At 44.2% G+C, this 16,825-nt stretch overlaps 1 protein-coding gene across 1 annotated transcript in view; it reads left to right on the top strand.

Annotated features, from left to right (window-relative positions):
• LOC119773752 overlaps positions 1-16,825 on the top strand; it is a 48,732-nt gene that overhangs the window by 27,569 nt on the left and 4,338 nt on the right. Inside the window, exons 23-42 of the mRNA XM_038270879.1 lie at positions 1,510-2,175; positions 4,390-4,541; positions 5,455-5,634; positions 6,143-6,173; positions 6,252-6,399; positions 6,568-6,781; positions 6,877-7,060; positions 7,141-7,287; positions 7,368-7,830; positions 12,198-12,703; positions 12,785-12,937; positions 13,075-13,250; positions 13,497-13,590; positions 13,735-13,761; positions 14,093-14,170; positions 14,359-14,493; positions 14,560-14,672; positions 14,828-14,957; positions 16,099-16,380; positions 16,464-16,690. Of these exons, the coding sequence (XP_038126807.1) occupies positions 1,510-2,175; positions 4,390-4,541; positions 5,455-5,634; positions 6,143-6,173; positions 6,252-6,399; positions 6,568-6,781; positions 6,877-7,060; positions 7,141-7,287; positions 7,368-7,830; positions 12,198-12,703; positions 12,785-12,937; positions 13,075-13,250; positions 13,497-13,590; positions 13,735-13,761; positions 14,093-14,170; positions 14,359-14,493; positions 14,560-14,672; positions 14,828-14,957; positions 16,099-16,380; positions 16,464-16,690 (4,106 nt within the window). The remainder of the gene's footprint in view (positions 1-1,509; positions 2,176-4,389; positions 4,542-5,454; positions 5,635-6,142; positions 6,174-6,251; positions 6,400-6,567; positions 6,782-6,876; positions 7,061-7,140; positions 7,288-7,367; positions 7,831-12,197; positions 12,704-12,784; positions 12,938-13,074; positions 13,251-13,496; positions 13,591-13,734; positions 13,762-14,092; positions 14,171-14,358; positions 14,494-14,559; positions 14,673-14,827; positions 14,958-16,098; positions 16,381-16,463; positions 16,691-16,825) is intronic.

Below are 16,825 nucleotides of genomic sequence, written 5' to 3'. Positions count from 1 at the left end.
CATCACTGGGATATTCCCCTTTTTAACTCAATTCTATTCAGTTTATTTCTATAGCTCCAATTCCCATATTGCAATGACTGCACTATAGATCACTGTACTGCCTCCAAACTTGTACGATACACAGATAACCTCATCTGGATCAGACTAAAACTCTTACTTTGGGAACTTAGGCCAAACTGTATTTTTGGAGATTTATTCATTGTTATTATAAGCAGATAATAGCCAATAATTACACTATAGATCACTGTAGTGCCTCCAAACTTGTAGCACACATAGATAACCTCATCTAGTTCAAATTACAAGTCTTAATTTGGGAAAATTTGCTAAACTCTATTGTTTGAGATTTATTAATTGTTATTATAAGCAGGCCAGGTGTGCAGTGAACACAACGCTCAGTGCTGTGGTTCCTGTTGCAAAGTATAAATGTCACAAATGCAGGAAGGACTCACCTTGGGTTTGTAAAAACTACTAAATGGGACAATTGTAGCTTCATATGTAGAGATTTTTCTTTGGGTGAAATACTGAAATCAGACTGTTTTTCATTCTCTAACCCGAAATGTTGAATGACATAAAAAGGTGAGAACAGACAAAATACAATTATTCTCTAAGTTTCTTTCACATAGTGAGGTTTGCAATATAAATGAGTCTGTTGGTGAATGGAAAATATAAATAGGCTCTTCTTTGCCTTGTTGGAAAAGCTGGTTATAACCTGTTCTCAGCTCAGGAACTAGGACCCGTATGATATCTGGTTGGTCAATAGCTTTAAATAAAAGATTTAGATCTGACTTTTCAAGATATTCCTGCAGAAAGGTCTGATGTTGCAGAGGAAGGTAATGAAAGTGTTTGGAGCATGCTCTGGTTCTGATGCCAGTTAGTTTCAGCCTTTATCCAGCCTCCTGTAGAAGGACTGGTCACATCACAGGTAATTAGCATTACAACAAGGACACTTAGCAAGTTAGAGTGAATACACAGACTGGAAGAGGGGAGGGGGGCCTGCAGGAAATCTGGAATTCTCTGGGAATTCTAGTGATATCTATGGGAGCTCCATGTGATGACTGAGGAGAATTAGGCAGAGCAAGAGCAACGACGGATTTACAGGAGAAAAGTACATCAGTTTATTATATATATAGAATTGAAAATGGAGGTACGCTGATGCTCTAACAGAAAATTATTAGATGAATAACTATGAGTCCTGATTGTAATTTATCCTTTTTATAGATTCTGGATAAAACAGTTTAACATTTAGACTTCTAATAAACATCACAAACCAAATTCTTCCTGGACTCCTGTAAAACATCTGGAACTAAAAATGCTCCTTAAATCCATGACAGAAAGCACCGCTTTAGTTTATTCTACACGTGAAAAGATCTTTATATTCTAGATGTTAAACGCATCTCACATATAACTAATAGTTCTGAATGTATGTCCCCCCCATGTTTTGAATATTATTATCAATATTATAATTTCTTGTATTTTTGTCGTTTCTTTTGCCTGCTCATAACATCAAAGGACAACAAGGGTGCAGAAGGTGGATGCGACTTCAGTTTGCAAAACTTAGGCCCCGCAGGCTCTGACACTGAAGAACAGGACGATGATGGCCTTAAAGAAAAGTCTGGTGGAGATAAACCCTGGGAGAAGCGCTACGAGAACCTCTGGGTGGAGTTGGAGAAAAAGGAGGTCAAATCCTCCTTTAAGAGTGTCGCTGGGGAATTAAAAGAGAAGTTTGGAGAAATGTTGAACTCAGGGAGTCTGTCAGAAAAGGCTAGCCCTGCATCCAGCTCTGCAGATGATGATTCCAGTGAAGAAGTGGATGAAGAAGTCACTGTTGGACCTGCAGCTAGAGCGACATCTACTGTTCTGCTTACCAGACAGGAGGGGTCCGCTTTAGGGCCCCCTGATCACTCCATGTGTGAGGAACGGTGGCAGGACTGTGATCAGGCAGTTCGGGATCATAAGTCCGCTCTAATCACAGCTGATGTTCCAGGCGCCTCTTCATCACAGCTCAGCGCTGCCCAGGAAAGGGAAGAGCATTTAAACCAAAGGGATAAAACCAAAACCCAACTTCATGAAGCTGGGAGGAGCATTTCACCTTCAGGGTCTGAGCCGCCTCTACATCTAGACGTCTCCAACAGAGAAGGACACGATGAAGAGGACGTGGCAAAGTTTACCTCTGAGGTAGGAATCCTGGGAATGGTGCTCAGAGCAAAGGCCAAGAGGCCACCTATGATTGCTGCCTCTTTCACTGATGCTTCTGAACTTCATCATTCTCTCTTTTCTTAGATACCTGAATGCATCTCTGTTTCAGTTCAGGCCCGTTTCCTTGTTGTTCCATGTTAATTATTCCTTGTCTCGTGTTTCATCATTCATACTACTTTCCCTTCAACACACTGAGCTCTTCCCAGTCCAACCAGTCAGCTAACAGTCAGTGGATGAGATGGTACAAGTCTCAGCTTGTGGATGATGGATGGAATGAGGTTGCGACTACATAGATCCCATCAGGCTAAAGATCACTACTATCTGATTTTAATTTACTCCCATTCTGACAATCTAGTTTTGAAAACCTTTGATCTGGATGAATTAGACCTTTAGTGAGTTTTTAGCATCTTTTCCGTTTAGCACCTCATTGAAAGCTGTTCTTTCTAACGCTCTCTTTCTGTCGTCAAGGAGACGGACTTTCCTTTCCAGCCTCTTTTATAAAGAGATAAAGAAGCTTGCTGAGGACTAACTAACTTCCCATTACATAATGTCATTAAACTTCTACGTTATGCTTTGGTGTTAAACTCCACCCAACCAGATAATTGTGGTATTTGAAGTCCAACAGCTGTAAGGGAAAAATAGTCCTGATTATATTCATTTCACTATGATGGTTTTCCTGCAGAAATAAAAGGGAAAGGCCTATTCCTTTACTTCTAAACAAATTAAAAGATTTTCAGTTCAAAGTTAAAAAACTGTCCTCATAAAGACGTCTATTAGTGGCTAAACATAGTTAAACATTGGTTTGATCAACCAAGACCAACTTTTCATCCTTTTCTAGATTTGCTTTGAATTTATTGGCAAAAAATGTCAAATGAATTAATAAATCTACAGTTTCTCAGGCTAAATAAAAACGGAGCTTCACTATATTAACTGTGGAGACGTACGGCTGATCAGCCATTGGGTCAGAGGGGCGGCAGGACCCTTAATCTGATTAGCAGTTTGAGTTTTAGACCGAATAAAAACTCCTTTTGCTCTAAAACTAATCTGTTTTTACACCATTTAAAACACATTTCAAAAACTGTTAGTACATTAGATTAAATTTAAAATCAAATTAAATGTAAAAACCTGAATCAATACAAACTCTAAAAATATGCTACTATACTCTAATCCCAGACTAGCTTCTGTGATTTTGTTCTATATTCATGTGTCATACATGTACTTTGCATGTTTGTGTAAAACGTGAGTGAAGGTTGCATGAATAATAATTTTCTTTGATGCATGAAATGAGATGATGCGTTTCTTTTAGTTTAGTTTTCTTCTTGCATCCTGGGGAAGCTTTTAGATGTGCTTTAACACGAGATGGCTCAGATAAAATGTTATTTAGTAAAACCATTGAGTTGATGCCAGGAAGCGTTTAATTGAACTTGTTCCACAGTTTTCTAACCTCTTGGTTTATTTTTTGTGCTTCTTAGTTCAGCAGTGAGAATTTAGTTCACTTTGCAAAACGTTTCACCTCTTGAGCTGTTCACATTTTCTTTACCAAATACAAACCTTTGTGTTTTCATGTGATTGATAAAGTTCAGTGCATTTAGTTTAGCATTCAGTGAACCCTCCAGAAAAGGGAAAATGTTTTCCAGCACAGTCTACAAACCTCGAGCTGAGATAATAAAGTAAAAAATCTTGGTGTTATTTTTGATCAGGACCTGTCATTTAAATCCCAGATCAAAGAGGTTTCTAGAATTTCCTTCTTTCATCTGAGGAATATTGCAAAAATGAGCAATCTCCTGTCCAGGGGTGATGCTGAGAAACTAGTCCATGCATTTGTTACTTCAAGGCTGGACTATTGTAATTCTTTACTATCAGGAAGTCCACAAACTGTAGTTAAAAGCCTTCAGCTGATCCAAAATGCTGCAGCCAGAGTCCTGATGAAAATGAAAAAGAGAGATCATATCTCGCCTATCCTGGCTTCTCTTCATTGGCTTCCTGTTAAATCCAGAATAGAATTTAAAATACTAGATCCACTCTTGTAGAATAAACTCAGTAGCTTTCAGGTGTTGGGTCTCCAGTGGAAGCGGCATTACTGAATTATGGATGACAAAGTGCAAAGATCCAAAATGCAGGTTGAAGTCAGGCCTCAGCCTTTCTCAGCCGGATGGTTATTCCTCAAGTATTATATATTTTCTCATTCTTCAGATCATCAGCAAACCAGCAGCTAAACTAGAGGAGGGAAAGCCGTTAGCCTCCTGGGATAGCAGTGAAACGGGGGGAAAACCTGAGACCTGCGCAGGAAGCCGGATGGATCGAGCTGAAGAATGTGATCAGGAGCAGCTTTTTCCTTCAAAAAGGTACGAATCTTAGTTCTGTGCTTTTGTTTCCAGAATAAATAGTGATTCAAGATGGCAGTGAGACATTTGTTTATGGAGACCGTAGGATTAAATGATTATTCCCAAAAAGGATATATGAAGCTGAAAAATAAACTCCTCCCACATGTCTTTGCACTGGTTTAAAAAAAAAAAAAGCTTAAAAGCAAATCATTCATTAATTTATTCATTCAGCTCCTCTCTCTGAATGTTTTTACCTTACTGGTCTCCAGGCTGACCAACATATTTTTCCCACCATCAGTGAGCAGATGGCTTAATGTCGCTCATCTTGTCCTTTATGTTCCACCATCACTAAAGTAAAACAATCTGTTTGCTTCGGAAAGTTTTGGACGAAAGCAGCGAGTGGTGAGCAGAAAAGCTCCTCAAAAGCAAGGCGGCGGAGGAATGATGTTGAGGGTTGCTTTCTCTGTTCTCATGGAAAGTTGTTAAAGTGCACCCCCCTCCCCCATCTGCTTCTGTGGGCACATTTACAGCAGGTTTCATTACAGGCAGAGGTGTGCAGCTGTAAATGGCAGAAATTGGACGCAGCAGTATTTCCCAGAAGCTCCCAGGGACAGAAACCCACAGAGTTAAAACATCAGCGTGTTTTAATTGGTGAAGTGGTTCAGTAGTTGTTCAAGAACGCTATTAATGGGATGTTAAGGAGCTTCTCAGCATGATAGGATCCAAAACGAGCAACAGGTCAACGATGAAATAGTTCAACAAGCAAGAGATTTATCAAAACAAAATGTTCTCAACATTTACTTAAACAATGTTTTTCAACCAGTGTTTGCCGGGGGTGCTAATACTTTTGTCTGCTTAGGTTGCTTTTTTTTTCTCTCAGTTAGACGGGCAGCTCACTGACTATCGGGTTTATTACTCTCCTTCGCATCGACAGAGCTGCAGTCCAGCAGAGCAGCAAGAGGAAAGAGAAGCCAGGTGTAGCAGGAAGATTCCAGATGGAGCTGCAGGCCCCAGGGCCCCCGTCCAGCGGGGCCCCTCAGACCTGCAAACATGAAGATCCCTTCTCTGTGTTTGAGGAGAGTCCTTTAAGTGACGTGTCGGACGATGAAAAAAGGTAAATATGCAATATTCCACTGACCCATGTGGTGTTGCTAATCTGAACACAAAGCAAAGACGTGGGTCTTTGTTTGAAGTCATAAAACCTTTAATTTATTTTGCTGTCACAGTTTGCCCCCCCCCCTTCTTCTGTTCCTGCTGCTTTTGCTAAGCGTAAATATTTTAGGTCCATCGCTTGTTTGACTTCATGAGTAGTTGTGCCTCCTCAGGCAGAAACAGAAAAATATTCAATAACTGATGAAGGTCATGTTGAAGGAGAATGCCGTAACATCTCTGCGTGACCCTAAACTTACCCATAATGCAGCAGGACAATGATCCGAACTCTGAATAACAAAAATCCACATTTTTCACACACGTTAAATAGGCGTTCCCTCTGAGGAGCAGGGATGTCCTCCAGCGTTAACGTTATCGATGATGATATTTGTAACCGTTCCTGCAGACTGCATTCTACCAACAATCATGCTGATCCGCCATCAAAGTGACCTTTCTTTCTCCTCTTTGCTCAGGTTGTTGACTAGAAGGCAGCAGAAAAGGAAGGTACAGTAACAGTTACTGGATTAACCGCTTCTTTCAACCTGATATAGGATTATTTTTAGGTCACTTTTTCTTTTTAAGATGCAGAAGCCTGAAGACATAGACACAGCAGATGATTTAGATGAGCTGACCGAGTCCTCGGACACAGCCACAGATGACATGGACTCGCCCACCTCAGGCTACCGTCACGCCTCCCTCCTCATGCAGAGGCTGACTTCATCCACTTTTGGTAATGAGCTTCTGCAACGTCTAAGGAATCATTTAGGGTCATTCTTCTTTTATATGCAACATAAAAGCAGATAATTCAGTTTGAACGTGTTATATGAACGCTGATTTATTGGTATTATAAAATCTTTTAGGATGTGGAAGTTGGATCTGACTTTGTTTCATTCCTCAGACTCAACCAGTATCACAAAGCTGCAGAACATTTTCCATGAGTATGAACGCGCCATCGAAAAAGTGAAAAGCCGCCATGGGTATCTGGAAGAGAAGGTTAGCCACCTGGAAATGGAAAGGGAGGCGCTAAAGGGCTCCCTGGAGGAGGTTAAAGATGCAAAATCTCTGCTGGAGCGCAACCAGTTAGAACTGCAGACCCAAGTCACAAACCTGAAGTAAGAAAACGTTTCTCATTTTCAAATATTTAGAAAATAATCTCCTCTGGACTCAGGTTTGCTAACAGGATTCTTCTTGGTTTCATTTGATGAAGATTTCAACTGAAGCAAGAGCAGGAAAACCGTCATAATGCCACCATGATGTACAACGCTACCAGGGACAAGCTGCGGAGGTTGGAGGAGCAGCATCAGATGGAGGTTCAGGAGAAGCAGAAAGTGGAGCTGACACTAAGAAACGTGGAGCTGGATATGAGAACGCTGATCAGCAACGCCAAACAGGCGCGTTCTCCTCCTCCTGCCTTTTTCTGCTGCTAACAAAAGCTTCTGTCTATTAAATGTGCATCTATGAATCCTAACAGCTGGAAGAGGAGCACGCCGAGACGCAGAGGCTGCTGGCTCAGGAACGCAGCACACGGGCCCTGCAGGAAAACCTGCTCAACAGTCATCTCAGAAAGCAGCAAGAGATGGAGGTGGAGAACAAGAGAATCATCAGCAGCAGCAGTGAGGTGATGCCAGCGACCTTTTGATCCAGTCTCTGGCTGGTCGTAAACTCCAGATGACCAGTAGGTGGTGTTTTTCTCTGCAGGCTTTGTCTCAGCTCACAGAAGCCAGTGACAGAGAACGAGAGCTTCTCCAGCAGACGGCTTCGCTGCAGGAGCAGCTGTCCATGCTGAGGACCGATCTTGAACGATCGCAGGCGAACGGCGAGCTTAAAGAGAGCCATCTGCTGGAGGAGAACGAGACGCTGAAAGAGCAGCTAGAAGACGCTCGGCGAGACCTCAAAATCAGCAACGACAGCGTAGCCCAGACCGTCTTCACCTGCCACAACCAGCTGGCCGCCCTCAAGGCAGAGCTGGCAAAAACGGCGAGCCGACTGGAAAACGAACGGCAGGCCCGTGAGACGCTGGAGGCAGAGGTGGAGTCGACGCGCAGCCGCCTGGCCGGGGCCGTGAAGGAGGCGGAGCTCCGTCTGGCGGCTCATTCAGACTCTGAGAAAACTTTGATCTGGGAGAGAGAAGAACACCAGAGAATCAGAGACCGACTCAATGGTGAGCAGCGACTTCCTGGGCAAAAACCTCCATTTATTCATCCATTCATCCATCCATCCTTTCATCCATCCATTCATTCATCCTTTCATCCATCCATTCATCCACCATCCATCCTTTCATCCATCCATCCATTCATCCACCCATCCTTTCATCCATCCATCCACCCATCCATCCATCCTTTCATCCATTCATCCACCCATCCATTCATCCACCCATCCTTTCATCCATCCATCCACCCATCCATCCATCCACCCATCCTTTCATCCATCCATCCATCCATCCTTTCATCCATCCATTCATTCATTATTTCATCCATCCATTCATCCATCCTTTCATCCATCCACCCATCCATCCATCCATTCATCCACCCATCCTTTCATCCATCCATCCATCCTTTCATCCACCCATCATCCATCCTTTCATCCATCCATTCATCCATCCATCATCCAACCATCCATCATCCATCCATCCATCCTTTCATCCACCCATCCATCCATCCATCCATCCTTTCATCCATCCATCCATTCACCCATCCATCCATTCACCCATCATCCATCCATCCATCATCCATTCATCCATCCACCCATCCATCCATTCATCCATCCACCCATCCATCCATTCACCCATCCATCCATCCATCCATCATCCATCCTTTCATCCATCCTTTCATCCATCCATCCACCCATCCATCCATTCATCCATCCTTTCATCCATCCATCCACCCATCATCCACCCATCCATCCATTCATCCATCCTTTCATCCATCCATCCACCCATCCACCCATCCATCCATTCATCCATCCTTTCATCCACCCATCCATCCTTTCATCCATCCATCCATTCATCCATCCTTTCATCCATCCATCCACCAGTCCATTCACCCATCCTTTCATCCACCCATCCATCCGTTCATCCACCCATTCATCCATCCTTTCATCCATCCATCCATCCTTTCATCCATCCATCCATTCACCCATCCATCATTCATCCATCCATCCATTCATCCTTTCATCCATTCATCCATCATTCATCCATCCATCCATTCATCCATCCATCATTCATCCATCCTTTCATCCATCCATCCATTCATCCATCCATCCATTCATCCATCCTTTCATCCATCCATCCATTCATCCATCCATCCATCCTTTCATCCACCCATCCATTCATCCATCTATAGAAACGTTTCATTGTTAGTTTAACTTTTTCTGAGGAAGCAGGTTTTTCTAACCACCTGATCTAATCTACTCTAATGTGATCAGGAGCAAATATTAATTTCAGAAGGTTTAGAAATCATCCTCCTGGGGTTAGGGTCGTGATGAAAGCATCTCCATCTTCAGGGTTAGGGTCGTGATGAAAGCATCTCCATCTTCAGGGTTAGGGTCGTGATGAAAGCATCTCCATCTTCAGGGTTAGGGTCGTGATGAAAGCATCTCCATCTTCAGGGTTAGGGTCGTGATGAAAGCATCTTCAGGGTTAGGGTCGTGATGAAAGCATCTCCATCTTCAGGGTTAGGGTCGTGATGAAAGCATCTCCATCTTCAGGGTTAGGGTCGTGATGAAAGCATCTCCATCTTCAGGGTTAGGGTCGTGATGAAAGCATCTTCAGGGTTAGGGTCGTGATGAAAGCATCTCCATCTTCAGGGTTAGGGTCGTGATGAAAGCATCTCCATCTTCAGGGTTAGGGTCGTGATGAAAGCATCTCCATCTTCAGGGTTAGGGTCGTGATGAAAGCATCTCCATCTTCAGGGTTAGGGTCGTGATGAAAGCATCTTCAGGGTTAGGGTCGTGATGAAAGCATCTTCAGGGTTAGGGTCGTGATGAAAGCATCTCCATCTTCAGGGTTAGGGTCGTGATGAAAGCATCTCCATCTTCAGGGTTAGGGTCGTGATGAAAGCATCTCCATCTTCAGGGTTAGGGTCGTGATGAAAGCATCTTCAGGGTTAGGGTCGTGATGAAAGCATCTCCATCATCAGGGTTAGGGTCGTGATGAAAGCATCTCCATCATCAGGGTTAGGGTCGTGATGAAAGCATCTCCATCTTCAGGGTTAGGGTCGTGATGAAAGCATCTCCATCTTCAGGGTTAGGGTCGTGATGAAAGCATCTCCATCTTCAGGGTTAGGGTCGTGATGAAAGCATCTCCATCTTCAGGGTTAGGGTCGTGATGAAAGCATCTCCATCTTCAGGGTTAGGGTCGTGATGAAAGCATCTCCATCTTCAGGGTTAGGGTCGTGATGAAAGCATCTCCATCTTCAGGGTTAGGGTCGTGATGAAAGCATCTCCATCTTCAGGGTTAGGGTCGTGATGAAAGCATCTTCAGGGTTAGGGTCGTGATGAAAGCATCTTCAGGGTTAGGGTCGTGATGAAAGCATCTCCATCATCAGGGTTAGGGTCGTGATGAAAGCATCTCCATCTTCAGGGTTAGGGTCGTGATGAAAGCATCTCCATCTTCAGGGTTAGGGTCGTGATGAAAGCATCTCCATCTTCAGGGTTAGGGTCGTGATGAAAGCATCTCCATCTTCAGGGTTAGGGTCGTGATGAAAGCATCTCCATCTTCAGGGTTAGGGTCGTGATGAAAGCATCTCCATCTTCAGGGTTAGGGTCGTGATGAAAGCATCTCCATCTTCAGGGTTAGGGTCGTGATGAAAGCATCTCCATCTTCAGGGTTAGGGTCGTGATGAAAGCATCTCCATCTTCAGGGTTAGGGTCGTGATGAAAGCATCTCCATCATCAGGGTTAGGGTCGTGATGAAAGCATCTCCATCTTCAGGGTTAGGGTCGTGATGAAAGCATCTTCAGGGTTAGGGTCGTGATGAAAGCATCTCCATCATCAGGGTTAGGGTCGTGATGAAAGCATCTCCATCTTCAGGGTTAGGGTCGTGATGAAAGCATCTCCATTCTCAGGGTTAGGGTCGTGATGAAAGCATCTCCATCTTCAGGGTTAGGGTCGTGATGAAAGCATCTCCATCTTCAGGGTTAGGGTCGTGATGAAAGCATCTCCATCTTCAGGGTTAGGGTCGTGATGAAAGCATCTCCATCTTCAGGGTTAGGGTCGTGATGAAAGCATCTCCATCTTCAGGGTTAGGGTCGTGATGAAAGCATCTTCAGGGTTAGGGTCGTGATGAAAGCATCTCCATCATCAGGGTTTAGGGTCGTGATGAAAGCATCTCCATCATCAGGGTTAGGGTCGTGATGAAAGCATCTCCATCTTCAGGGTTAGGGTCGTGATGAAAGCATCTTCAGGGTTAGGGTCGTGATGAAAGCATCTCCATCATCAGGGTTAGGGTCGTGATGAAAGCATCTCCATCTTCAGGGTTAGGGTCGTGATGAAAGCATCTCCATCTTCAGGGTTAGGGTCGTGATGAAAGCATCTCCATCTTCAGGGTTAGGGTCGTGATGAAAGCATCTCCATCTTCAGGGTTAGGGTCGTGATGAAAGCATCTCCATCTTCAGGGTTAGGGTCGTGATGAAAGCATCTCCATCTTCAGGGTTAGGGTCGTGATGAAAGCATCTCCATCTTCAGGGTTAGGGTCGTGATGAAAGCATCTCCATCTTCAGGGTTAGGGTCGTGATGAAAGCATCTCCATCTTCAGGGTTAGGGTCGTGATGAAAGCATCTCCATCTTCAGGGTTAGGGTCGTGATGAAAGCATCTCCATCTTCAGGGTTAGGGTCGTGATGAAAGCATCTCCATCATCAGGGTTAGGGTCGTGATGAAAGCATCTCCATCTTCAGGGTTAGGGTCGTGTTGAAAGCATCTCGATCTTCAGGGTTAGGGTCGTGATGAAAGCATCTCCATCTTCAGGGTTAGGGTCGTGATGAAAGCATCTCCATCATCAGGGTTAGGGTCGTGATGAAAGCATCTCCATCTTCAGGGTTAGGGTCGTGATGAAAGCATCTCCATCTTCAGGGTTAGGGTCGTGATGAAAGCATCTCCATCTTCAGGGTTAGGGTCGTGATGAAAGCATCTCCATCTTCAGGGTTAGGGTCGTGATGAAAGCATCTCCATCTTCAGGGTTAGGGTCGTGATGAAAGCATCTCCATCTTCAGGGTTAGGGTCGTGATGAAAGCATCTCCATCTTCAGGGTTAGGGTCGTGATGAAAGCATCTCCATCTTCAGGGTTAGGGTCGTGATGAAAGCATCTCCATCTTCAGGGTTAGGGTCGTGATGAAAGCATCTCCATCTTCAGGGTTAGGGTCGTGATGAAAGCATCTCCATCATCAGGTAGATCTGCAGCCGCCACCTGTTGTGGAGGGAAGCTGCATCACTGGCTTCTAGTCTCTATAACAGCGTCTGACTTGATCTGTTTCTCCTCCTAAAGCAGGCTGTCCTTCTTTTATTTGACCGCCTGTTTGTTAACTGTTTTAAAGGTGAATTAGCCTCCCAGCGTGAGGCAGTAAGCAGCCTGTCACAGAAGCTGGCCAAAGCTGAAGCTCGTGCAAACAGCATGGAGAACGAGGTGCATCGGGTCACTCTGCAGCTAACGGAGAAAGGTCTGCTGCTGGACGTCCTGCAGAGAGAGAAGGAGCAGGCGGCGACTCGCACCAAGGAACTAGAAAACGCTCTGCATGCAGAGAGGGAGCAGGTCAGCCGTGCAGCGGCGCGCCATGAAGCAACGCAAGAACGGCTAGCCCAAGCCCAGAGCGAGGCCATGCTGCTACGGCAACAACTAGAGGAGGCCAACAACAAGGGGTCTGCAAAGGAGCGTGCCGTCACAGACGCCCAGGAGCGCTTCACGGACATCCTGTCCAAGCTGCGCTCTGATGGCGAGGGGAGGGTTCAGATGGTGGAGGACAGAAACAAGGAGCTGGCTGCCAAGGCTGCAGATCTTCGTGATCAGATTTATAAGTTAGAGGAAGAAAAAAATGAACGAGAGGTAAGACCGTAGCAACAAGTTCTCCAGGGTTTCTTGTTCTGTTTACCTGAATCCTTCCTGCTCTGCTGTTCGTCTGCATAGACCAGCATGAGGCAGCTGCAACAGGAGCTAGCCGACTCTCTGAAGAAGCTGTCAATGAGCGAAGCCTCCCTGGAGGTCAACACACGCTATCGCAACGACCTGGAGGAGGAGAAAGCTCGGCTCCTCAAAGACAACGACCGACTCAGAGGAAAGGTACCTGCAGAACGAGATCAATTAAAAACAGTCACTGATTAAGGAGCAGAATGACACCAGTTTGAACACAACCTTTGAACCATTTTAGCTGAGCGTACACACTGCAGAAACGCCATTTTCTTTTGACTCTTGCTCAGCTTGATGAAAGCGAGGATCAGTACGTTCAGGCAGAGCGACGGATCAACAGCCTGAAGAGCAGTCTGGGGGACAGGGAGAAGGAACTTAGCAGTGCAGCTCAGAAACTCCAGGAGGCGCTGTCTGCCGCCGCTGCTGCCGAGCTGACCGTCAAACAGCTGGAGGGCGCCGTGCAACGGTACGAACAAACTCAAGCTTTGAGTGAATCAGGTTAAGCATAGAAAACGTTTCTCTGGGTGTTGGAGTTGGTTGGATCTCCGTCACATTTTATTCTTTAGGATTCTGGTTAATTCTGCATGTTTCACCAGAAACCTTTGATTAGATGCTATGATCAGCTTGTTTTTTGAACGTTAACTAATCCAGGGAGCCTCCGTTGTTCTGTGAGGTCAGTGTTCGGCTCTGATGATGATCTAATGTCCTCCAGGCTGGAGATCGAGAACGCCCGACTGGAAGCTGCTGCAAAGCAACAGGCCAATAAGATTGAGGTTCTTCAGAAAGGAGCTCAGGAAGCTGCTATGGTGACCAATCATTTTCCTTCTGAGTCTTTATGCTCCTACTTCAAGCTAAAAAGTAGAAAAAAGTCTCTGCTCTGCACTTCAGTCAGATGTGAGTTTCTTTATTGAAGCTGATGTTAAATTGAAGGCTGTGCGATCTTTTCCCAGCTAGCTGACAGCTCAGCTGGAGGAGGGGTCAGTATTGTAATGTCGCTTCTCTGTGTGGCTCGGTTCTTCTTGCTTCACTGGTTCCTTTTATCCTTTTTTATTTTTAACTAGTTTAAAGTAAATCCATTTGATCATTAAGAGGAAAAAGAAAAGTCGCTTTAGTTTCATCAGGCAGAGCTGGAATAATGAATATCTTGGTGATGGAGATCCTCTTTCCTCTCAATCTGTGGTCTTTCTTTCAGTGGTGACTTTACTAATGCATGTTATGACCTTTAGTTTGCTCTCAGCCAATCAAACCATACATGTTTAGTTGTTTTTAACAGCAGCAGAAACGTTTAAGTTGGGTTCTTTTCTCTAGGTGCGAGGCCGTCTGGAAGACATGGTAACTAATCTCCAAAGCAGCAAAATGACCTTAGAGGAGCAGCTGAACAAAGAGGCAAGTTTCTTATTTTCTCCTCATGATGCCATTTTATTTGTTCAATGTTGTAAAACAAAGAAGTTTCTGTAGGACAGAAGTGGAGGGGAAAAAATATCTGTAGTCTATATGCCAAATCATTAAAAACTGCTTATGATGAGATGATTTTAACTTTAACCAGCAGTTTTTTTGTGTTTTATTGTCCATAGGTCCAAAAACAAAGCAGGTTATCTCACAGCGCTCAGGATTCCCAGACGCTGTGGGAGGAGGAGCTAAAGAGCCGCTCTAAGTTAGGCCTGCGTCTGGCCGAGCTGGAAAAGGAAAAGGGAGAGCTCACCTCTCAGGTGTTTACACTGAAAATATGGACGATGAATCCATCAGCTTTTGACTCACTGAGATGTTAACTCTAGATGGAGATGGAAAAGAAGAAAGCGAAGAAAATGGCCGAGCAGAAGAAGGCGGCCGACACGCGCCTCGATCAGGAGATGAAGAGGAACATGGAGCTTCAGAAAGAAATGTACAGGTGACCTTTGGTCTCTTCTCCGTGAGTCCAGCCTGCTGCTTAGACCCCAACAGGATCCACTAGAACCATCCATCACTGTGCTGTTTATAAAAAGATTTTTATGTCATTTATGAACTTTGTTCTTTGCATATTTATTTAGTAAATCTGTGTTTAAGGCTACGCACTTTATTGAAGACTGCAAAGAAGAAGCTGCGGGATCAATACGGCGGTGGAGCCGAGGCGGCCTCTCTGCGGTTGGATCAGGGCCGACCGGCTGACGCCACTTTGGCATGGATGAAGGAAAAGGTTTGTCCATCCCAGGCTGCCGTAAACTCCACATAATGTGCTGCTTAGATTCTCCGCTGCCTCGAAACAACAGAATCCATTGCTGCAGATTGGGTTTAATAATAAAAAAGATCGATGCTCTTATAAAACATTTAGTTTGAGAGATGCTGAAAAGTTTGGCCTCTAAACCACAAAGTTAAACTCATTATCAAACCGCTTCAGCATCACGACGTCTTCAGGACGATCCGCCTGCTGCTGCATCAATCAGGTGTTAGTTTTTATCCCTTTACTCCCGTATTATAGATATACTTTAGCAGGTTTGGCTCTTTTTTACAGAATCTATATCTTTAGGAAATGTTAATCTATATCTTTGGGAAGTTTTAATCTATATCTTTGGGAAATGTTAATCTATATCTTTGGGAAATGTTAATCTATATCTTTAGGAAATGTTAATCTATATCTTTAGGAAATGTTAATCTATATCTTTGGGAAATGTTAATCTATATCTTTAGGAAATGTTAATCTATATCTTTGGGAAATGTTAATCTATATCTTTAGGAAATGTTAATCTATATCTTTAGGAAATGTTAATCTATATTTTTAGGAAATGTTAATCTATATCTTTGGGAAATGTTAATCTATATCTTTAGGAAATGTTAATCTATATCTTTGGGAAATGTTAATCTATATCTTTGGGAAATGTTAATCTATATCTTTGGGAAATGTTAATCTATATCTTTGGGAAATGTTAATCTATATCTTTGGGAAATGTTAATCTATATCTTTGGGAAATGTTAATCTATATCTTTGGGAAATGTTAATCTATATCTTTAGTAAATGTTAATCTATATCTTTAGGAAATGTTAATCTATATCTTTGGGAAGTTTTAAGGTCTTATAAACGGCCGTAATGAACGGGGTTTAGCCTGCAGGCCTTGAGTTTGATGCAGGCTCTAACAGATTCTTAATTTTCTAACCAGCTTCTCTGTCTAACGGGCATCCCCTCGGCATGACGCTGCCACCACCATGTTTAAGCTATTTCTGTAGATCAACCATTAATAACTCCTGATAAGTTGATTGATTGTTCTTGATTTTAGAAGGTTTCAGAGTGAATTCAAAGGTTGAGATGTTTCTTTGCTTTCCGACCCTTCCTCTGTCTTTAGGTGGATGATCTGCAGGGACAGCTGGAGAAGGAAACGTCTCGTCGTAACCAGCTAGAGAAGATCAACGAGCAGCTTAAGGATCAGGTGGCGTCCCTAAAAGGATTGGGCCGTAGTCACGATGAGCAGGAGAGAAGCAGGAGGCTGCTGGAGGAGGAGGTGTTGGAACTGAGGCGCCGACTGGAGGCCAATCAGATCCAGAGGGAGCAGCACCGCCGTGAGATGGAGGAGAAAGCCCAGCGGGACCTTAAAGACAAACTGGAGCAAGTCAACCTGTTCCTGCAGGTAAAAGCTGGTCCAGCCAGCTGCATGAATCCAGTAACTAAATAACCGCTGCTGCTGCTTCAGCTTAATAAGCTCCTTTCTAGTCCCAGGCAGCTTCTCAAGAACAACTAGACCAGCTTAAAGCTGCCAACGAGGCCAACCTGCGCACCCAGCTGGAGCAGAGGATCCAGGAGCTGGAGGCGGAGCTTGGCCGGGCCCGCAGCGGTCAGCTGGAGAGTCTGAACCAAAGAGAGTCTGAGCTGGAGCGCCACCGACAGCTCTACAATGAAGAGATGCGCCAGCGGAAGTCCCTCGCTGCTAAACTGGACAGGTTGAAGCTTTCTTCACATTTCATTCAATTCAGTTTATTTCTATTGCACCAATTCACACACGTCGTCTCAAGCTCTTCACAGTTCATTTTATCCTTCTGCTTTTCAGCAGCTGAACATGTAGAAGCAGTGAAACT

The sequence above is a fragment of the Cyprinodon tularosa genome, unplaced genomic scaffold (assembly GCF_016077235.1).
Source record: "Cyprinodon tularosa strain WSP-4 unplaced genomic scaffold, ASM1607723v1 ctg781, whole genome shotgun sequence".
Lineage (NCBI taxonomy): Eukaryota > Metazoa > Chordata > Actinopteri > Cyprinodontiformes > Cyprinodontidae > Cyprinodon > Cyprinodon tularosa.
Note: the sequence above shows the minus strand (reverse complement) of the source record. Positions and strands in the feature narration are given on the sequence as shown.